Raw genomic sequence first — 24,403 nt, forward strand, 5'->3', positions numbered from 1 at the left:
GCCCGGTATGCAGCAGAGGCGGGTGAATCCTCTTGTTATCGGTGGTGGCGGCCATTTTCCGGAGGCCGCACGTGCGCAGATGGAGCGCTCTGCTTCCCGGGGCTTCAGGAAAATGGCCGCCGCGATCTCCATCTGCGCACGCGCGGCCTCCCGCGGCCATTTTCCTGAAGCCCCGGGAGCAGAGCGCTTCATCTGCACACGCACGGCCTCAGGAAGATGGCCGCGCCCACCGATAACAAGAGGATTCACCCGGCTCTGCTGCATACCGGGCCTGCTGCATCACCATACCGGGGAAAGGGACCCCGCTTACTGCGCCTCCTCTGCCGCCACACCCCCGCCACCGCACCTCTGCCACCGGACCTCTGCCACCGCACCTCTGCCACCTAGGTAAGCCTGCATGGTACGCCATACCTCTCACTGCACCTCCTGATCCCAGCACCTCCTGATCCCAGCACCTCCTGATCCCAGCACCTCCTGATCCCAGCACCTCCTGATCCCAGCACCTTCTCATCCCAGCACCTCCTCATCCCAGCATCACCCCACCTCTGCCGACACCTTGCCTCCTGTGACCCTGCTCTGCCACCGCCATAAGATACTGTAAATTCGGACAATAAGACGGACCCCCATGTTATAAAAAATCTTTTTTTCTGCAATTTTCACCCCAAATTTGGGGTGCGTCTTATGGTCCGGTGCGTCTTATATTCCGAAAAATACGGTAATCTTTTTACTGTCATTAATTACCCGTGATGCAATAAGATCTTGATTTTTGGGGGAAACTATATTGAGAGCTCTATTCAACATCCAATTGGGATAACCGCGTTTGTTAAATTTAATACATGATTTGGCTAGATCATCTTTGTGAGCATTATTGTTGTTACAATTCCTTTTTAACCTTGTAAACTCCCCGACAGGAATTGATCTTACACTCCCAAGAAGAAACTCCCGACTATACCAATATATGGTTTTTGCACATTATAAAAGTGGAGAAAGAAGGAATTTTTATGTGTATGAAAAATTATAAATATATACGAGTAAGATTGCATTGAATTCCCACAAAGGCAATGAGTAATCATATTAACCCTAGATGACACCAGGAAGAAACAGGTATAAATATAAAAATATATATTAACTACAATGAATATGTACGAAGGAATAAAATCACAAAATGATAAAAAAAAACAATTATAAATACAAGGTGCAGAAATATAAATGTATCAAAAATTCATGAAAAAGGGGGGGGGGGCTGTGCATTCAGATAAACCTGTTATTTTAATATCCGCCTATCATAATAAATATAGGTAACTAAAACTATGCAAATATCAAATTAATTATGCATAAAAATATAAAATTCATGAAGAAGGAAGGGGAAGCTGCACTGTTCAGATAAAGACCTCATTTATTTAATTTAAACCTTGTGGTTTCAGGCTACCCAATTTATAGATCCAATATACTTCTTTCTATTTAATTTCATGGATCTACTGTTTCAGTATGTGGGGCAGCACAATGGCGCAGTGGTTAGCAGAGTCCTGGGTTCTAATCCCACCGTGGACAACATCTGCAAAGAGTTTGTATGTTCTCCCCGTGTTTGCATGGGTTTCCTCCCACATTCCAAAGACATACTGATAGGGAATTTAGATTGTGAGCCCCATCGGGGACAGCGATGATAATGTGTATAAAGTGCTGCGGAATAGGTTAGCGCTATATAAAATAAAAAATTAAATAACTATTCTGTGCAGTCTGCAATTGGGGTGTAAAAGTCCTTGGAGATCCTTGACTTCTTCATCTTAATGAAAGTTAGGCAGTCAAAACTTTCAGGGGACTGCCGTATGCGCTTATCCATCAGGACACCACCAGTAGCACTGAAGACATGTTCTGAGAGAACGCTGGCTACTGGACACGATAAAATCTCCAAGGCATGTGAGGCGAGCTCAGACCCCTCATCAATTTTGGAAGACCAAAATGTGAAAGGGTCCAAACTCTACCTGATGATATTGATATTTAGTTCTAGATATTCCTGCACCATCCTCTCCATTCGTTCACCACGTGTTGGACTTGGACTCTGCTGTGCTGGTGCATGAGTTGGTCTAAAAAAAAGTGTCAAAGGACTCCTAGAAATTGCTTCTTCTGCTGCTGCTGCTAATGTTTTGGTGCTAACAAATTGACGGGCTGGAGGTTGTAAGTCTACAGGTGGAACGCAAACTGTGTGCTTCACTGCTGTCTTGGCAAAAAGCTCTCTTAAGGTTGTATACAAGTGTGTTTCGATACTGCAGCATCCGCAGGTCCCTGTCTAGGGCAGGAACCATCTGACAACATTATTAACTGTTTTATAACGTGTAACTAATAAAGTGGCAACCCAGTATTTAGCATTATTCCTAATCATAACTACTCCTCCCGAAAGCTCTTCAAAGTCTTCTCCCACATATAAATGACAGGAATAGTGATGCTGATGACGGCATCATCATCACTTACCATCTTCGTAGCGATTTCAAAACTGTGCAAAAGGGAGCAGAGGTTCTTAATCTGTGCCCAATCTGTATAAATGCAAGTCGATGAGCAGAGGGGTCCGAATGGCGGATATTAGCACACAGCTTATGTGCTTTCTGAAGCAGGTCTCCCAGGCCAGGATAGTGACTGAGAAAACATTGCACCACCAGGTTAAGGATGTGAGCCTTGTAAGGCCTTGCCGTAGGGCCGTCACCATGTTTGCACCATTATCGGACACAGCCTTCCCTGCATGCAGGTTCAGCGAAGACAGCTATTGATCAAACTCAGTCTGGATAGCTGTCCACATTTCTTCAGCTGTATGACTGCTATTTCCAATGAATATAAATTTTAAGACTGCTTGATTTTGGTGCGCCTTGGCTGCGCAGTACAGAAGTGATAGGGGTTCGCTACGCACTGTTTGAACGCGTGTCTCGTGAAGGCAGAGGTTGAGGATGCAGGTGGAGGCACTAGAGGAAATAGAAAAGGCATAAACAGTGCAGGAAGTGAATAATATAGAGGATTGGCCTACAGGCCTTGGGGATTCCAAGACTTGTGTCCCAACAGCCACCAGTGGCCAAGTTTACTTGTCCAAGTGTTTGTGGTGAAATGCAGCCTGGCAGACATAGATTTTGTCAAAGAATGGGTGATATTGTCTGCTACATTATGATGTAGTGCAGGCACAGATTTCTTTGAAAAATAATGGTGGCTGAGTAATAGGTACTGGGAGACTGCGATGGCCATCAGCTTTGGAAACCATCCATTTCCACCAGGCGGATAGGCAGCATTGCTGTGGCCAACAATTTTAAAATGGTGGAGTTTAACCTCTTAGCTTTGTGCGTAGGAGGAAACAATCTTTTCCGTGACACACATCTGTGGAACCGACGGCTGGCTGCTGTGATGTGAGAGGGCAGAGTATGGTGATCTGGACAAACTACTGGACAATGAGAGGGGCAGGTGGAGATGTTACTCTGGATTGAGAAACTTGTGGTGTGATTGTTCTCTGAGATCAGTCAAAAACAACAGGCATCTCCACTTCCATTACAGCTGAAGGCGGCCTCTCAGTCAACGTGACTCGATCAGGTAAACAACCCAAGGTTCTGTGGTCAAAAACCTGCATCTCAATAGTTGGCAAAGTAACAGAGGAGGAGGAAGAAGCAGCAGATGCAATTGATTGGGCGGCTGATGGTGGTTGATGTACGCTGTTCTGCATTTTTGCACAGTGGGATTCCCACACTATAGCATGTTGATTGCGCATGTGAAGGTTTATACATTTAGTAGTAAATTATTACAGCTTTACCTCAACTCAGTTTTTTTACAAGTTGGCTCATCCTTTGTGGCATCAAAAAAGGCCCAGGCTAGGCAACCCTTGCCACCCCTATGAGCTACAGACCAGTTGATGACACTGTTCAGAGACACAGTTGTGGCTGAGGATGCATCACTCGTCGTGTCTGCATCACTATGGTGCAGCGTAACCTCCTCGTCTTCCTCCTCAGATGACCTACTTCGCTGTGTGCCTCTATGTTCACACCAACTGGGATCCAACACCTCATCATCATCCTCTGTGTTATTACATTCCTGGCCATTGGAGTCACTCTCCTCTTCTTGCCATGACAGCACAGTACAGTCTGCGTGAGCTTCAGATATCTGAGTCTCGTCAGGATCACCTCCCCCCTATGGGTTAAAGTCTGATGACAGGGGTCAGGATGCTGTTGGGACCAAAGTTCTTCCTGCCCAGGATCCAAGCTAAAAAAAATTTGGGCATCTGTACAGATTTCCGCATCTTGACTCTGCAAAGCTTTTGAGTACACATCTGATGAACATGTCATAGAATATGTGAACAGCATTTCAGAATAGCCCATATATGGTTCCATGCAGTCAGTTGAACGTTTGGATAGTTGGGACGTGAAGGGAAGCAAGGGGAATTTTGGTGTCATATTTGTGGACTGTACTGGGTGTGATGTTGATGTGGAGGAAGAGGAAGAGAGGCCTCTTGAAGATGCACTTGCTATACAATCTAGTACATGCTCTTTCTGGGCTTCATCAACAAGGCATACTGCTGTACAGCTGCCAAAGAAAGGTAGAGCTGTAGCTTGTCCAGTAACATAAGTTGTCAGTTGTCTTTGCATAGGACGTGACGTTGCTTGCTTCACTAGTGATTCAGCCCTCTATTACACATTATTTGCTACAAACTCTTTTTCAAATCAGGTCCCTTGCTGTATAACATTAATAACAGAAGACTTTTTTGTGGCCTATATATCAGCCCTCTATAACACACTAGATGCTACAAACACTTTTTAAATTTAGGTCTTTTACTTTATGACTTTAATAACAGAAAAATGTATTTGTGGCCTCTGGATCAGCCCTCTACAGCTTTATTTCAACCCAAACAAATGACAATGTGTGCTACAGTGGTTTGACGAACTTTTTGCAACTGTCAAATTATAATTTTCTTTTAGTATGCCTTAGGTCTGCAGACAGTTACTATCACCGCCACAAAATGACTACGTGGGATACATAAGGCTGTTTCACATTTGGCACCTGCAAAAATTATAACTTTTTTTAACGCACCTTAGGTTTGTAGACAGTTTTATTTCACCACAGCAGTAAATTACTTGGTGGGAACCAGCTGGCTGTTTAATTTTTTTTCACTAGCTACATGTTAAACTCATGCATGGATAACAATAGAAGCAGTGCACAACACATGCCCTGCTGAATTTGTTTGTGCACTTAAGTATGACCCCCCAAAAAAATTATTAAGGTAAATTTTACAGCGTCACTGGAGATAAGGTACCGTCAATATCTGACTGATATACAACCACCTAACTAGCTAAAATGTGGGATACAGCAGGCTTTTCCATATTTACCTACTGAAATATTATTTAGACTGGTATATTCGTGCACAGAGCACAATAGAAGCAGTGCACAACACACTTACAGGACATGTTCCTGCCGGCTTTGACAATCTCAGTAATGCCTCCCCCCAAAAAAACAAAATCCTGAAGGTAAATTTTACAGCCACACTGGACACCATCTACCTACATTATCTGACTGCTACACAACTGCCTAACTAAATAGCTCAAATTTGGATGCAAACAGTGGCAGCGGCAGGAGCAGCCTCTCTGCGCTGTATCAGTGTCAAAATTGCGCTAAGACAACATGTCCACTATTGATATGCAGATAGACATATGCTTTCAGCAGCCAATGACACAAGCAGTAGTGTCAGAACATTCTGGGTGCTTCCTTCTCACTGATTGGTTAGCTGCAATGTGGACACATAAAGTTAGGAAAAAAAATGACTGCTGTGATGTGCTTACAAGAACACCACGCCTCTGAGCTCTTCAACTCCCCTCCTCTCATCATCCATGTGGCAAACGATCATGATAAACCACCTTTATCTTTGCTAAAGTGCGGGAAACATTTTTGTGTCAATGCCAATATTTTCCTGCACTTTTACTGAATGAGACCAATTTTTACTGATTTTATGCAATTTTTGCTCGGCTTTCTGATCACAGACCCGAAAGTGCTATACTTGTGCCAAATTTATATTTGGCGAACATTCGCCGATCAAATTCGCTCATCTCTACACTTCATCACATTGAAACAGTACCTGGCTATTTTTAAAATCCACACTCACTGCAGGAAAACAAACATACTGTTCATCTCTCAGATCCTCCCTGTCTCACATATAAACAGCTATTCAATACTTTCAATTGTCTCCTCCATTCTCAAACAACCCATGCCTCTCTTTTTACCTCAGCTGAATACTTTGCCTCATTCTTCAAGCAGAAGATTGATAACATCAGACAAATCTTTGAAATAAAAATCCCAACAGCGCCTCCTAAAAAATATTGAGCCCTACTCCTCCAAAAACCTGCTTCTCCGCCATTTTGGAAGGTCAATCTTCCTCTCTACTCTCCAGATCACGTCTCATCACCTGTGAACTTGAACCGATCTTGTCCCACCTCATCAATAAACTCACCACAGTCTTAATCCCAACCCTAACCTCTACAATCTGTCATCAATAACTGGTATCTTCCCCTCATTCTTCAAACATGCCTCAATCACACTCATCCTCAAAGAGCACTCTTGATCCATCCTCTCTGTCTTTCTATCTCCCCATATCACTTCTCTTATGCCTCAAGACAAACCTTTTATAGCTGTAGCTCTCTAGGACCTTCCTAATGGTCCATTTGGAGCTGCTACAGGACCTGAGCGTGTGACCCCCGACCTCCAATGAGGTCATCCTGTGGGCATACTCAGTATGGGAAAAGCAGGACTTAGTCCCTGAAATGCCTGCTCGTTGCTGATCAGTACTGACTACAAAGGCAGAACCTGGAAAGGCAGCAGTAACCATTAGCACATTATCAGTTTGAGCAAGACACTGGGACCGACGTCTCTGCTGAGCAGGCTCCACTGTGGCTGGAGGAGAATGGGAGACCGCAGCGGACATGGTTCGAGATTCCCCCTGTGCAGCGGCGGGAACTCGACTCCTAACATCAATGACCTACTACCTGACAAATTCAAGCTAAACTACTCTGTCCTCCTCCTTCTGCACCTGTCCTCTGCCTTCGACCCGGTGGACCATTGCCTCTTACTACAGATTCTCTGATCTCTTGCCTTCACAAACTTGGCCCTATCTTGGATTTCCTCATACGTTACAGACCAGACATTTAACATCTCCCATTCACACACCACCTCCTCTTCTTGCCCCCTATCTGTTGGTGTCCCACAAGGTTACCACCCTGTCCTGGTGCTTTCTCCCATTAACTACAAAGCACTAAGAACTTTATTTTAGAATCTATGTGGTATTTTAGGGATGACACACTGGTTTGTTCTACCTTATTTCTCCTCGCTTAACATGTAATAGCCTTTGATATTGTATTTATCTTTATTCCTTGTTTGTGAATAATGTGATACATTATGTAATAGACTTGTACCTTTTATAATTACTTTGGACTTGTACTCCACATTGTTTCTTAGGGTGTATTGAAAGGAACAGAAGGTTTACCTCTTCCAACAAGCGTACAACCTGCACTAACCCTCTTTGCACCATATTACTGCATGACCAGCTCTACCCTCATCTACTGTATCCTCACTCATCCCTTGTAGACTGTGAGCCCTCTCTGGGGAGGGTTCTCTCTCCACTATTACTAGTTCTTGACTAATTTTGTTCAAGATTATTGTACTTTTTGATGTATACCCCTTTTCACATGTAAAGCTCCATGGAATAAATGGTGCTAAAATAATTATAATGATAATAATAATAATTACATGCAGCCAAAAATGAAAAATGCCTATCGCCATTTTAATATGTTTAGACGAAAGGGAGCAGAGAAGCGCAATAGGGTCTTACCTGGAAAAAAACAGAAATATTAACAAAAAGGTTGTGCTAACATTATGGAGATTCCCTTTTTGTCCTGTAGTTATCCCAAAACATTCTATAGCACATCCAATCATGGGAGACTAAGACGGCCAGTATAAAAGATGAGCGCTATGTTCTGCATTTACAGAGTAGGGATTTGCTGGTCAGAGTGCACATCTCTTCCGGCCTAGGGACAGAAAAAGACACTAGAGATGAAAAACAAGCATACGACCATGTTATTGATTTGAGCATGATCTGACAATACTTTGGATCGCACTTGGACCAATTGATATTAGTCTATTTAACCCCTTCCCGACCTGTGACAGCGTATGCGTCATGAAAGTCGGTGCCAATCCGACCTGTGACGCATATGCTGTGTCACAGAAAGATCGCGTCCCTGCAGATCGGGTGAAAGGGTTAACTCCCATTTCACCCGATCTGCAGGGACAGGGGGAGTGGTAGTTTAGCCCAGGGGGGGTGGCTTCACCCCCCCCCCGTGGCTACGATCGCTCTGATTGGCTGTTGAAAGTGAAACTGCCAATCAGAGCGATTTGTAATATTTCACCTATTATAACTGGGGAAATATTACAATCCAGCCATGGCCGATGCTGCAATATCATCGGCCATGGCTGTAAATACTAATGTGCCCCCACCCCACCCCACCAATCGCCCCCCCAGCCCCCCGATCTGCCCGGTACACTGCTCCGGCTCCCCTCTGTCCTGTGCTCCGCTCCCCCCCGTGCTCTTGTCCGCTCACCCCGTGCTTCAATCACCCCCCCGTGCTCCAATCACCCCCCCTGCACTCCGATCCACCCCCCTCCATGCTCCGTTCCACCCCCCGTGCTCCGTTCCACCCCCCCGTGCTCCGTTCTACCCCCCCGTGCTCCGTTCCACCCCTTCCGTGCTCCGATTCACCCCCCCATGCTCCGATCCCCCCCTCCGTGCTCCCCCCCACCCCATCATACTTACCGATCCTGCCGGGGTCCGTCCGTCTTCTCCCGGGCAAAAAAATGGGGGGTCTAGTTTCTAAAATGGGGTCACTTGTGGGGGGTTTCTACTGTTTAGGCACACCAGGGGCTCTGCAAACGCAACGCGACGCACGCAGACCATTCCATCAAAGTCTGAATTTCAAAAGTCACTACTTCCCTTCTGAGCCCCGACGTGTGCCCAAACAGTGGTTTACCTCCACACATGGGGTATAAGTGTACTCAGGAGAAACTGGACAACAAATATTGGGGTCAAATTTCTCCTGTTACCCTTGGGAAAATTAAAAAATTCTGGGCTAAATAATTATTTTTGAGGAAAGAAAACGTATTTATTATCTTCACGGCTCTGCATTATAAACTTCTGTGAAGCACTTGGGGGTTCAAAGTGCTCACCACACATCTAGATAAGTTCCTTTCGGGGTCCAGTTTCCAAAATGGGGTCACTTATGGGGGGTTTCTACTGTTAAGCCACATCAGGGGCTCTGCAAACGCAACGTGACGCCCACAGAGCATTCCATCAAAGTCTGCATTTCAAAACGTCACTACTTCACTTCCGAGCCCCGGCATGTGCCCAAACAGTGGTTTACCCCCACATATGGGGTATCAGCGTACTCAGGAGAAACTGGACAACAACTTTTGGGGTCAAATTTCTCCTGATACCCTTGGGAAAATAAAAAAAATTGCAGGCTAAAAGATCATTTTTGAGAAAATAATTTTTTTTTTAAATTTCATGGCTCTGCGTTATAAACTTCTGTGAAGCACTTGGGGGTTCAAAGTCCTCACCACACATCTAGATTAGTTCCTTTGGTGGACTAGTTTCCAAAATGGGGTCATTTCTGGGGGATCTCCAATGTTTAGGCACACAGGGGCTCTCCAAACATGACATGGTGTCCGCTAATGATTGGAGCTAATTTTCCATTTAAAAAGCCAAATGGCGTGCCTTCCCTTCCGAGCCCTGCCGTGCGCCCAAACAGTGGTTTACCCCCACATATGGGGTATCAGCGTACTCAGGACAAACTGGACAACAACATTTGGGGTCCAATTTCTCCTATTACCCTTGGCAAAATAGGAAATTCCAGGCTAAAAAATCATTTTTGAGGAAAGAAAAATTATTTTTTATTTTCATGGCTCTGCGTTATAAACTTCTGTGAAGCATCTGGGGGTTTAAAGTGCTCAATATGCATCTAGATAAGTTCCTTGGGGGGTCTAGTTTCCAAAATGGGGTCACTTGTGGGGGAGCTCCAATGTTTAGGCACACAGGGGCTCTCCAAACACGACATGGTGTCCGCTAACAATTGGAGCTAATTTTCCATTCAAAAAGTCAAATGGCGCGCCTTCCCTTCCGAGCCCTGCCGAGTGCCCAAACAGTGGTTTACCCCCACATATAAGGTATCGACGTACTCGGGAGAAATTGCCCAACAAATTTTATGATCCATTTTATCCTATTGCCCATGTGATAATGAAAAAATTGAGGCGAAAAGAATTTTTTTGTGAAAAAAAAGTACTTTTTCATTTTTACAGATCAATTTGTGAAGCACCTGAGGGTTTAAAGTGCTCACTAGGCATCTAAATAAGTTCCTTGGGGGATCTAGTTTCCAAAATGGGGTCACTTGTGGGGGAGCGCCAATGTTTAGGCACACAGGAGCTTTCCAAACGCGACATGGTGTCCGCTAACGATGGAGATAATTTTTCATTCAAAAAGTCAAATGGCGCTCCTTCCCTTCCGAGCCTTACCATGTGCCCAAACAGTGGTTTACCCCCACATATGAGGTATCAGTGTACTCAGGAGAAATTGCCCAACAAATTTTAGGATCCATTTTATCCTGTTGCCCATGTGAAAATGAAAAAATTGAGGCTAAAATTATTTTTTTGTGAAAAAAAAGTACTTTTTCATTTTTACGGATCAATTTGTGAAGCACCTGGGGGTTCAAAGTGCTCACTATGCATCTAGATAAGTTCCCTGGGGCGTCTAGTTTCCAAAATGGGGTCACTTGTGGGGGAGCTCCAATTTTTAGGCACACGGGGGCTCTCCAAACGTGACATGGTGTCCGCTAAAGAGTGGAGCCAATTTTTGATTCAAAAAGTCAAATGGCGCTCCTTCCCTTCCAAGCCCTGCCGTGCGCCCAAACAGTGGTTTACCCCCACATATGAGGTATCAGCGTACTCAGGACAAATTGGACAACAACTTACGTGGTTCAGTTTCTCCTTTTACCATTGGGAAAATAAAAAAAATTGTTGCTAAAAGATAATTTTTGTGACTAAAAAGTTAAATGTTCATTTTTTCCTTCCATGTTGCTTCTGCTGCTGTGAAGCACCTGAAGGGTTAATAAACTTCTGGAATGTGGTTTTGAGTACCTTGAGGGGTGCAGTTTTTAGAATGGTGTCACTTTTGGGTATTTTCAGCCATATAGACCCCTCAAACTGACTTCAAATGTGAGGTGGTCCCTAGAAAAATGGTTTTGTAAATTTCGTTGTAAAAATGAGAAATCGCTGGTCAAATTTTAACCCTTATAACTTCCTAGCAAAAAAAAATTTTGTTTCCAAAATTGTGCTGATGTAAAGTAAACATGTGGGAAATGTTATTTATTAACTATTTTGTGTCACATAACTTTCTGGTTTAACAGAATAAAAATTCAAAATGTGAAAATTGCGAAATTTTCAAAATTTTCGCCAAATTTCCGTTTTTATCACAAATAAACGCATAATTTATTGACCTAAATTTACCACTCTCAGGAAGCCCAATATGTCACGAAAAAACAATCTCAGAACCGCTAGGATCCGTTGAAGCGTTCCTGAGTTATTACCTCATAAAGGGACACTGGTCAGAATTGCAAAAAACGGCAAGGTCTTTAAGGTCAAAATAGGCTGGGTCATGAAGGGGTTAACCGTGCCCATGTCCAATTTCATTCTCAGTCAGTGCCGATCCAAGCAAAAATTTGAAGAAAGCTCTAGTTTGGTCCAATATTCGGTTCACAGTTGGCCATGCAAGTCAATGAGTCCATGGACAAGATGGAGAACTTTTTATCTCCATGTTCTCCTCATCCGAAAGAATTGGATCACACTATGACCACACTCTAATAAAACTGATGAGAATGTGATTCACATAATCAGCCAAACTCTCTAGGATGAAAGAAAATACCGACGTCTGCACTTGCCCTTAGTTGTATCAGTTGTATCAATAGCGACACAGAGATATGAGTGGTGGCGTCACAGTGTAATTGATTGATGTATTCAAGTATCCACACATTTCTTTTAACTTTTGCAAAGCAAAAGCTTCTGTTCAATTTTCCTCTATCTCTCCTTTTTACTCTGCCTCTCTTTCTTTTTGCTCTCTTTCTATATTTTTTTCTCTCTCTTTCTCTTTTTACACCCATTCAAGGGGCTTGAAAATCAAATTTTTGGGAAATGTTTGACAAAGATGGCAAATTTGAATTTCAAAAGGTTTGATCATAACTAGATAGATACATAGATAGATAGATAAATATTGTGGAAATAGTGAGAAAACTGTCACATACACAGACATTTTAACACACTGTTATAACGCTAATGCTATAAAACAATGCTAAAAGTGCTGTTTTAACTACCAAGTTCATGCTCTTTTAGAAGCTGCTCTGATCTGCGGCTTTGGCAAGAATTCATGCGCAAACAATATTTACAAACACTCTCCTATTGTTAGTTTCTCTGCTCCCCTCCTCCATGCTCTGTGTTTGTAGCTAATGCTTGAGTTTGGATTCTTGCTAGAGCAGCAGTTCAAAGTGGCTTCTCAAAGAACGTGTTTTTTATGTATTTTCTACATTAGGAAAAGCCAAATCCTAAATTATACTTCACCAATGAAAACCTAACACAGCTGGTTGCGGATCTCTTTGAAGCTGGCATGGAGACATCCTCAATCACCCTGAGATGGGGCCTTCTACTGATGATGAAGTACCCAGAAATCCAAAGTAAGAGACACACTTTTTGTATGGGAATGTATCATTTTTACTTCATTTTGCTTTTACTTATTAAAATCAGACAGTGATAAACATTCTTTTCTCATTATCTGTATTTATTTTCTGTGGATGATTATTCTGGCAGCCATATACCTTAAACTGCGATCAGCAGGTCAGACATTTATTTTACACCAACTAGATATGCCTTGCCTACTTGGACACATCATGAAGAGAGTAATCACTGAAGAAGGACATCATGTTTGTGAAAATATAAGGAACAAGATGAAGAGGAAGTTGAGCCTTTCGATGGCTTGATACTATCAATATAACAGTGGACCTATCTATGCTGGCACAAGATCAAACTTCCTACAGATCATTCATCCATCAAGTAGCTATGGACCTAGATCGAGCTGAAGGCCTTTAAATAAATAATAAATACATCAGAAATAAGAAACCAGAGTCATGAAACAGTCTTTAGACTTCTCTGAGAGAATGTATTGGGCATAATCTATGACAAATAAAGAGGGAGTAGACTTCCTTATCTCCTGTTGTTGGTATACAACCCCTGGCAAAAATTATGGAATCATCAGCATTGGAGGATGTTCATTCAGTTGTTTAATTTTGAAGAAAAATAGCAGATCACAGACATGGCACAAAACTAAAGTCATTTCAAATGGCAACTTTCTGGCTTTAAGAAACACTAAAAGAAATCAAGAACAAAAAATGTGGTAGTCAGTAATGGTTACTTTTTTTCACCAAGCATAGGGGAAAAATTATGGAGTCACTCGACAAACAAAAAAAAACCCTCCAACACATCACTAGAATTTTGTTGCACCACCTCTGGCTTTTCTTACAGCTTGCAGTCTCTGAGGCCTGGACTTAATGAGTGTCAAACAGGACTCTTCATCAATCTGGCTCCAACTTTCTCTGAATGCTGTTGCCAGATCAGCTTTGCAGGTTGGATTCTTGTCATGGACCATTTTCTTCAACTTCCACCAAATGTTTTCAATTGGATTGAGATCTGGACTATTTGCAGCCATGACATTGACTTTATGTGTCTTTTTTCAAGGAATTTTTCTCATTTTTTGCTCTATGGCAGGATGCACTATCATCTTGAAAAATGATTTCATCATCCCCAAACATCCTTTCAATTGATGGGATAGAAAAAGTGTCCAAAATATCAACATAAGCTTGTGCATTTATTGAAGATGTAATGACAGCCATCTCCCCAGTGCCTTTACCTGACATGCAGCCCCATATCATCAATGACTGTGGAAATTTGCATGTTCTCTTCAGGCAGTCATCTTTATAAATCTCATTGGAACAGCATAAAACAAAAGTCCCAGCATCATCACCTTGCCCAATGCAGATTCGCGATTCATCACTGAATATGACTTTCATCCAGTCATCCACAGTCCACAATTGCTTTTCCTTAGCCCATTGCAACCTTGTTTTTTTCTGTTTAGGTGTTAATGATGGCTTTTGTTTAGCTTTTCTGTATGAAATCCCATTTCCTTTAGGTGGTTTCTTACAGTTCGGTCACAGACGTTGACTACAGTTTCCACCCATTCGTTCCTCATTTGTTTTGTTGTGCATTTACTGTTTTGGAGACATATTGCTTTAGGTTTCTGGTCTTGACGCTTTGATGTCTTCCTTGGTCTACCAGTATGTTTGCCTTTAACAACCTTCCCATGTTGTTTGTATTTGGTCCAGATTTCAGACACAGCTGACTGTGAGCAACCAACATCTTTTGCAACATTGTGTGATGATTTACCCTCTTTTAAGAGTTTGATAATCCTCTCCTTTGTTTCAATTGACATCTCTCATGTTGGACCCATGATTTATGTCAGTCCACTGGGTGCAACAGCTCTCCAAGGTGTGATCAATTCTTTTTAGATGCAGACTAACGAGCAGATCTAATTTGATGCAGGTGTTATTTTGGGGTATGAAAATTTACAGGGTGATTCCATAATTTTTTCCACAGAATTGAGTGATTCCATAATTTCTCCCCTATGCTTGGTTAAAAAAAAGTAACCGTTACTAACTACCGCATTTTTAGTGCTTGAATTCTTTTAGTGTTTCTTAAAGCCAGAAAGTTGCCATTTGAATTGACTTTAGTTTTGTGCCATGTCTGTGATCTTCTGTTTTACTACAAAATTAAATAACGGATTGAACATCCTCCAAGGCTGGTGATTCCATAATTTTTGCCAGGGGTTGTATTTGTAGTATTGATTTGAATTTGGCAGTTCACTTGAATTTGGACAGGAAATTTAATTCACGTTGAAGTTTTTCAATGCAAATCGAATATTGCTTATTATTGGGGGCCCCATAAGACCCCAGATGATAACAATCATACCATAAAAAAATAATAATATTCATCCTTTGCTCATGTGACCCTCCACCATAGCTGCTGTCTATCTGCATCTGACCTTTTTTCCTTTGTAACATGACACCAGCGATCTGTCCTCTTCTGGCTCCAATTAAGCCTAACATCCTAACACACGTCGTGTAGTCATGATGTGCCGCCTTTGGAAAAGTCAGAACTTGAGAAGATGCACGCATTGAGGTTACAACCTCATGGTGTGCGTCATGACATTAGGGGTCTACTCGGCACCAAAAGCCTCAGTGAATAGAAGGGTTGAGCGAAACGGATCGGTCATTTTCATAAGTCGCCGACTTTTGGCAAAGTCGGGTTTCATGAAACCCGACCCGATCCCTGTGTGGGGTCGGCCACACGGTACGCGACTTTCACGCCAAAGTCACATTTTGATGACATATTCACCACCATTTCTAAGCCAATGAAGGTGGATGCAGAGTGTGGGCAGCGTGATGACATAGTTCCTGGTCCCCACCATCTTAGAGAAGGGCATGGCAGTGATTGGCTTGATTTCTGTGGCGTCACAGGGGCTATAAAGAGGCGTTCCCGCTGACTGCCATCTTACTGCTGCTGATCTGAGCATAGGGAGAGGTTGCTGCCGCTTCGTCAGAAGCAGGGATAGCGTTAGGCAGGGTACATTAACCCCCAAACCGCTTATGCTGTTGTGATTTCCACTGTCCAACACCACCTTTTGTTTGCAGGGACAGTGGAGGGTACTTTTTTTTTTCCTCAGCGCTGTAGCTCATTGGGCTGCCCTAGAAGGCTCCCTGATAGCTGCATTGCTATTTGTACGCTGCTGTGCAAACCAACTGCTTTTTTCAAAGCACAAATCCTGTTGCTCCTTCCTTTCTGCACAACTATCTTGTTTATTTGTCCACACTTTTGACTTTTTTGTGCAGCAGTCCACTCCTTGTTATTGCTGCCTGCCATACATTGCTGAGATTACTGCAGGGAGATAGTAATTGTAGTACAGTCCCCCTTTTTTTTTTTTCGTTATATCTCTTCAAGCCACTTTCTGCCACCGAAAATATACTCTAATACAGTGGCCCAGATTTATTCACTAGTCTCCCTGAAGAAAAAAAAAAAAAGGTGCAGATTAAAATTGGCAAATCTGCATCAGTGGCAGTCCTGTGTGTGGCATCTGTGTCTCATTTTCTGGCACAGAAAACATACAGTCTAACAGTGGGCGTGATTTCTTGCCAATTCTCCCATAAATAAAAAAATAGTGGGAGATTAAGATTGACAATTCTGCCTCAATGCCAGTGCTGTGTGTGGCATCTGTCTCTCATTTTGTGCCACAGAAAACCTATTGTGTAACACTGGGCCTGATTTCTTGACAATTCTCCCACAATAAAGTAAAACAAGTGGGAGATTAAGATTGGCCATTCTGCCTCTGTGCCAGTCCTGTGTGTGGCATCTGCCTCTCATATTGTGCCACATAAAACCTAGTGTGTAACACTGGGCCTGATTTTTTGACAATTCTTCTACAATAAAGTAAAACAAGTGGGAGATTAAGATTGGCCATTCTGCCTCTGTGCCAGTCCTGTGTGTGGCATCTGTCTCTCATTTTATGCCACTGAAAACCTATTGTGTAACACTGGGCCTGATTTTTTGACAATTCTTCCCTCCCCCACAAAAAATAGTGGGAGATTAAGATTTGCCATTCTGCCTCTGTGCCAGTCCTGTGTGTGGCATCTGTCTTTCATTTTATGCCACAGAACATATTCCTGTATAAGAGTGGGCCACATTTCTTCAATATTCTCCCTGAAAAATAAAAAGGGCGAGATTTTTATTGGTAGTGTGTGCATCCGCGTCAGTCCTGTTAGTGGCATATCTGTCTGCCACTGAAGCTGTGTACTGTTATACATTGGGCCTGATTTTCCCTGCAGTCTCACCCACCTATAATGGGATATATAAATTCAACAGAAGTTTGAGTTCACCTTGTAACTGGTTGTACAGTAACAAATACCATTAGTTTGGTTACGTTTTTCAAACAATGAGGAAGTCTGGTGGAAGAGGTCGTGGCCGTGGGCGGTCATTGCCAGCTGGTAATGATGGTAGTGGTGGTGGAGCATCAGGCGGTCGTGGGAAAAGCAATATAGCACCTAAGTCTCGAGTTGTTGAGCCAGCTTCATCGTCTGGCTAAACAAGGCCTTGAACGCTCCCTTTTCTAGGAGTAGGAAAACCGCTTTTAAAGCCGGAGCAGCAAGAACAAGTTTTGGCTTTCCTTGCTGACTCTGCCTCTAGCTCTTTTGCTTCCTCTTCTGAAACTGCTAAATGTAAAAGCAGCGCGTCGTTAGTGAATGTTCATGGTCAGGGACAAGTCGCTTCCTTCTTCACCAAGAACAACAGAGAAGGATGCGTCAGGCGACACAACGGGTAACTCCATGGAGCTCTTTACACATACCGTTCCTGGGTTAGAAAGTAAAATAGTTAACAGGTCATGCCCATTACAAGTTGAATCGGACATGGAGTGCACAGATGCACAACCACAGCCAGATTATAATGCTAAAGCATTATAATGCTGTTCCTTTGACTCAGACCAGAACATTGCCCTCACAGTGTACTGCCCCGTCACGAACGCTATACCACCGGCTAAAACGGTGACACAGATGAAGTTGCACACGAGATAGAAGAGGAGGTCATAGATGACCCAGTTGTTGACCCCGATTGGCAGCCATTGGGGGAACAGGGTGCAGGCGGCAGTAACTCTGAAGCGGAGGAGGAGGAGCCGCAGCAGACATCAACATTGCAACAGGTTCCATCTGCCAGGCCCGTATCTGGCCAAAAATGCGTGGCAAAACCAAAACCAGTTGTAGGACAGCGTGGCCATCCGGTTAAAGAAGCTCAGTCTGCAATGCCTGAAAAGGTATCCGATAGTAGAAAGAGTGCAGTCTGGCATTTTTTTAAACAACATCCAAATGATCAGCGCAAAGTCATCTGTCAAAAATGTTCAACTACCTTAAGCAGAGGTCAGAATCTGAAAAGTCTAAATACAAGTTGCATGCGTAGACATTTAACCACCATGCATTTACAAGCCTGGACTAACTACCAAACGTCCCTTAAGGTTGTAGCACCCTCTGCCAATGAAGCTAGTCAGCAACGCTACATCCCTTCCCTCACTGTAAGCCCACCATTACCCGCACCACCTGCAGTAAATGTGCAGGTTTCATCACCAGGCCAAAGCAGTCAGGGAATCACCAGGTTCATGGTAGGAAACACTGCATGTAGGGCACCAGCAAGAATACCATCTCCAACCCTCTCTCAGTCTGCCATGTCCACCGGCACCCCCACTAGTTCCACGATCTGCAGCTCTCCAGTCCAGCTCACCCTACATGAGACTCTCGTTAGTAAAAGGAAGTACTCATCCTCGCATCCGCGTACACAGGGTTTGAATGCCCACATTGCTAGACTAATCTCGTTAGAGATGATGCCCTACCGGTTAGTTGAAAGCGAAGCTTTCAAAGCCTGATAAACTACGCTGTACCACGCTATGAGCTACCCAGTCGACACTTCTTTTCGAGAAAAGCCATCCCAGCCCTCCACCAGCATGTAAAAGACCACATCGTCCATGCACTCAGGCAATCTGTGAGTACAAAGGTGCACCTGACAACAGATGCATGGACCAGTAGGCATGGCCAGGGATGTTACGTGTCCATCACAGCACACTGGGTTAATATGGTGGATGCAGGGTCCACAGGGGACAGCAATATTGGGACAGTTCTGCCTAGCCCACGGTCTAGGAAACAGTTGGCTGTAGGCGTTCGCCCCCCCTCCTCCTCATCCTCCTGTAGAAGCGAGAGCTCGTCCACAAACCGCAGTCACATGAGCACTCCATCCGCAGCTGCCACTGTTGCACACGAGGTGTCCCATTATAGGACAGCTAGTGGCAAGCGTCAGCAAGCTGTATTGGCAATGAAGTGTTTGAGCGACAACAGACACACCGTGGAAGTTCTGTCCGAGTTCTTGCAGCAAGAAACTCAGTCATGGCTGGGCACTGTACATCTTGAGGCAGGCAAGGTAGTGAGTGATAACGGAAGGAATTTTATGGCTGCCATAGCCCTTTCCCAACTGAAACACATTCCTTGCCTGGCTCACACCTTAAACCTGGTGGTGCAGTGCTTCCTGAAAAGCTATCCGGGGTTACCCGACCTGCTCCTCAAAGTGCGCAGACTTTGCTCGCATATCCGCCGTTCACCCGTGCACTCCAGCCGTATGCAGAACCATCAGCGGTCTTTGAACCTTCCACAGCATCGCCTAATCATCGACGTTGCAACAAGGTGGGACTCCTCACTGCACATGCTTCAGAGACTGTGCAAACAGAGGCGTTCTGTTATGTATTTGTGGGAGAATACACATACATGGCCAGGCAGTTGGATGGCAGACATGGAGTTGTCAGGTGTGCAGTGGTCGAAGGTACAAGACCTGTGTCAAGTCCTTCAGTGTTTTGAGGAATGCACACGGCTGGTTAATGCAGACAACGCCATAATAAGCATGAGCATCCCCCTAATGCATCTGCTGATGCAAAGATTGACGCACATAAAGGAGCAGGCATCTGCAGCCAAGGAAGAGGGAAGCCTTGATGACAGTCAGCCATTGTCTGGTCAGGGCAGTCTACAGGACGAGATAGCGGGCGAAGAGGAGGAGGACGAGGAGGATGATGGGGATGAGTATTTTTTGAATGAGGAAGCTTCTCCGGGGCCAATAGAAACTGGTGGCGTTGCAAGGCCGGGCTCAGGTTTTTTGAGGGACACAAGTGACGTAGATTTGCCAGAAACTGCCCCTCAACCCAGCACAAGCGCAGATTTGACAACTGGAACTTTGGCCCACATGGCGGATTATGCCTTACGTATCCTCAAAAGGGACCCACGCATTATTAAAATGATGACCGATGACGATTACTGGTTGGCCTGCCTCCTTGATCCTCACTATAAAGGCAAATTGCAAAATATCATGCCACATGAGAACCTCAAACAAATATTAGCAACCAAACAAGCAACTCTTGTATACCGTTTGATTCAGGCATTCCCAGCACACAGCGCCGGTGATGGTTCTCACACGAGCTGCAGGGGGCAACAGGGCAGAGGTGTTAGAGGTGCACAAATCAGAAGTGGCGTTGGACAGAGGGGTTTTCTGACCAGGTTGTGGAGTGATTTCGCAATGACCGCAGACAGGACAGATACTGCAGCATCAATTCAAAGTGACAGGAGACAACATTTGTCCAGTATGGCTACTAACTATTTTTCATCCCTTATGGATGTTCTCCCTCAACCGTCAATCCCATTTGATTACTGGGCATCCAAAATAGACACCTGGCCTGAATTGGCAGAATATGCATTGCAGGAGCTTGCTTGCCCAGCAGCTAGTGTGCTATCAGAAAGAGTATTCAGTGCTGCTGGTTCAATATTGACCGAAAAAAGGACTCATCTGGCTACCCAAAATGTTGATGATCTAACCTTCATTAAAATGAGCCACTCATGGATTTTGAATTATTTTGTCCCACCTTTCCCGGCTGACACCTAGCTTTCCTATGAAAAGGTCTTGCTTCTGGACTGGTCTTACTGACTGTTCCAATCTCTTAATTTGCAGCAGCTGTTTGTCCAGCATACGACATGTTTACACTTGCCTAAATGGGCTAACTCCCCCCACGGGGCCGTGGTCTCGCCACTTGGCGCAAGCACCCGTGAGAGTGCCGTTTGTCTGAAGAGGTGGGTGTGGCCGCTTTTGGTCGACGGCACTGCCACTGGGTCCCTCATAGTACAATAAAGTGTCTCTGGCGGTGGTGGTGCGCACCCAACGTCAGACACACCGTTGTAATATGAGGGGCCCTGTGCCTGTACCGCCGGCCACAAGACAGTTCCCCCCCAGCTCAAACAGTGCTCTACCACTTGCAAAATTATCTCTCACAGCTCCACCAATGTTTAGTCTATGCTCTGACATCCTTCAATGCCTGGCACTGACAATACCAATTTGTTGACATGTATGATGCTAGTTAAAATAGTCAGGGTCCTATAATGACACCAGTAAATACTTAGCGCCAAATTACTATGTCTGAAACTCAGCAGAGGAGCCCACCCCCGTACCTAAGTATGCCATTCTTTTTTGGGGGGTTTTGTTGTTTTGCGAGACATTAACATCTATTTCTTTTTTGGGAGTACTAACTGTGTCAGACACTCCTTCCAATCATCCTCCGCTGACCACACCAATGCTGCCTGTGTACCCCTGCCACATAATCGAAGGTGCTTTGAGCCTATTTTTTTTTTAATTTTAGGCCTACTAATCTGTCTGCGGTCCCTCCTTCCAATAGTCCTCCGCTGACCACACCAATGCTGCCTGTGTACCCCTGGAACCTAATTAAAAGTGCATAGAGCCTCCTTTTTTTTTATTTTAGGCCTACTAAGTCTGTCTGCGGTCCCTCCTTCCAATAGTCCTCCCCTGCCACACCAATGCTGCCTGTGTACCCCTGGAACCTAATTAAAAATGCATAGAGCCTCCTTTTTTTATTTTAGGCCTAATAAGTCTGTCTGCGGTCCCTCCTTCCAATTGTCCTCCACTGACCACACCAATGCTGACCGTGTACCCATGTAACCTTTTTTAAACCTGCGTTGAGCCAAATTTGTGGTGTAAGGCCTACTAGCAGTGTCTGTCTGTGCCACTCTATACAGCTGTCCTCTTAAAAAAAATGACCTACAATTATCAGGTTTTCAGCCTATCAGAATTTTAAAACTGCAGTGGGGCTACTAGTTTGGTTGGGGCCTACTAACGGTGTATGCCGCTCCTTGCTGTTCTCCTGGTTTCCTGTCCTGAACTTCCATTTTCAGGCTTTCGTGAAGTAGTTGTTAATATTACACTGCATTTGGCCTACTAGATGGGTTGGGGCCTACTAACGGTGTATGCCGCTCCTTGCTATTCTCCTGGTTTCCTGTCCTGAACTTCCATTTTCAGGCTCTCATTAAGTAGTTGTTAATATTACACTGCATTTGGCCTACTAGTTGGGTTGGGGCCTACTAACGGTGTCTGCCACTCCTTGCTGTTCTCCTGGTTTCCTGTCCTGAACTTCCATTTTCAGGCTCTCGTTAAGTAGTTGTTAATATTACACTGTATTTGGCCTACTAGTTGGGTTGGGGCCTACTAACGGTGTCTGCCGCTCATTGCTGTTCTCCTGGTTTCCTGTCCTGAACTTCCATTTTCAGGCTTTCATTAAGTAGCTGTTAATATTACACTGCATTTGGCCTACAAGTTGGGTTGGGGCCTACTAACGGTGTCTGCCGCTCCTTGCTGTTCTCCTGGTTTCCTGTCCTGAACTTCCAGTTTCAGGCTCTCGTTAAGTAGCTGTTAATATTACACTGCATTTGGCCTACTAGTTGGGTTGGGGCCCACTAACGATGTCTGCCGCTCCTTGCTGTTCTCCTGGTTTCCTGTCCTGAACTTCCATTTTCAGGCTCTCGTTAAGTAGATGTTAATATTACACTGCATTTGGCCTACTAGTTGGGTTGGGGCCTACTAACGGTGTCTGCCACTCCTTGCTGTTCTCCTGGTTTCCTGTCCTGAACTTCCATTTTCAGGCTCTCGTTAAGTAGTTGTTAATATTACACTGCATTTGGCCTACAAGTTGGGTCTGGGTTGTAGGGACGGTGTCTGCCGCTCCAAGGTGTTCTCCATGGTGCCTCTCCCTAACTTCTATCTTCAAGCTCTAGTTAAGTAGTGGTTGAAACAACACTACATTTGGCCTACAAGTTGGGTCTGGGTTGTAGAGACGGTGTCTGCCACTCCAAGGTGTTCTCCAGGTTGCCTTTCCCTAGCTTCTATCTTCAGGCTCTCGTTAAATTGTTTTTAATATAACACTGCATTTGACCTACTTGTTTTGTTGGCCCTACTAACGGTGTCTTCCGCTCCTTGATGTTCTCCTACACTGAACAAACCAGTGCCACCTGTTTACTTCTGTTAACAATTTTGAACTGCATTTAGCCTACTTACTGATTTGGGCCTACTCACTGTGTCAGCCTCTCATTACAGTTGTACTCCACTGAACAAAGCAATGCCCCCTGGTTAGTCCTGTTACCAATTTTGAACTGCATTTAGCCCACGTTATTATTTGGGCCTATCTCTGTGTTTCCTCCTCATCCTGCCCATTGCCCAGCCGGTGATAGATGAGTCTGCTGGTACATTGACCCAGAACGCTACATTCCCCGTGCACGCTACACAGGCAGAATGTGACCCTGCTGAAAGTCAGGTTCCCCTTCCCGCATACCATACCACCTTACACAGGGACAAAGAGGAAGGTGCAGATGAAAGTGCAGGTTCCTTCATCAGGTGGGGTGGGGGGAATACTCGTAGGCGACGTCACTGGCACAGGGCCCCTCATAGTACTCAAAAGTGTCACTGCCGGTGGGAGGCGCCCCCACCGTGCAAACACACCGCCGTACTTTGAGGGGCCCTGTGGCAGTGCCAATGCCAATGAGTGCCCCCACCTTCTTGCTCAGGATCACAGCACTTGCAAAGTTGAAATACTTACCTCTCCCTGCTCCACTGCCGTGACATGGTCCACTTTTCCTGGGCCCACTAAATACTTGAACCAGCCCTACCCCCCACAACTTTAGCCAAATGACCCCCAATTTCCAATGCCTAACTATTATTATAAGGTAAATTAAGATTGACAAGCTTCAGTAACAAGAATGGATGTTTTTGCCATTAAAATGGACACTGTAGGTGTTTTCCTCACCTCCACTCACTGCCGACTATGCTTCCCCATTGACTTGCATTGGGTTTCGTGTTTCGGTCGATCCCCGACTTTTTGCGATAATCGGCCGATTTCACTCGACTCGACTTTTGAGATAGTCGGGTTTCGCGAAACCCGACTCGACCCTAAAAAACAAAAAGTCGCTCAACCCTAGTGAATAGATAAGATGCCCACCGTTGTGCACTAAAGGAAGAAGAGGCTAGGCAGAGCATTACCGAGGACCAGGCGAGGCATCCATCATGTAAATTGATGGTATACTACTTCGGTCTACTAACCATCATAGTATAGATTCCCACCAGAAGAAAGAAGAGATTTTGTAATAGTGATGCTTATCTAGGAGAGCACAAATTCCAAATACAACTCCCAGGGGTCAAAAATAACTTTTGGCTTAGGTAAAATTGCAATCTCAACATTTCTCTACAGAAGACTATGGAAATAATTTTTACTACAGGGGGGAAATTAAGGTTACGTAACCTCCAATATTATAACAACCACGATGATATTAAATGCCATAGTGGAAATCTG

General features: G+C 44.4%; 1 protein-coding gene across 5 annotated transcripts in view; it reads left to right on the forward strand.

Moving 5' to 3' along the window:
- The window catches only part of LOC138638721 (cytochrome P450 2K1-like), a 218,838-nt gene that overhangs the window by 176,531 nt on the left and 17,904 nt on the right, over positions 1–24,403 (forward strand). For all 5 annotated transcript variants that reach the window (XM_069728247.1, XM_069728250.1, XM_069728248.1 and 2 more), the window contains exon 7: positions 12,632–12,773. In XM_069728247.1, coding sequence (XP_069584348.1) covers positions 12,632–12,773 — 142 coding nt within the window. The remainder of the gene's footprint in view (positions 1–12,631; positions 12,774–24,403) is intronic.

The sequence above is a fragment of the Ranitomeya imitator genome, chromosome 5 (genome assembly GCF_032444005.1).
Source record: "Ranitomeya imitator isolate aRanImi1 chromosome 5, aRanImi1.pri, whole genome shotgun sequence".
NCBI lineage: Eukaryota > Metazoa > Chordata > Amphibia > Anura > Dendrobatidae > Ranitomeya > Ranitomeya imitator.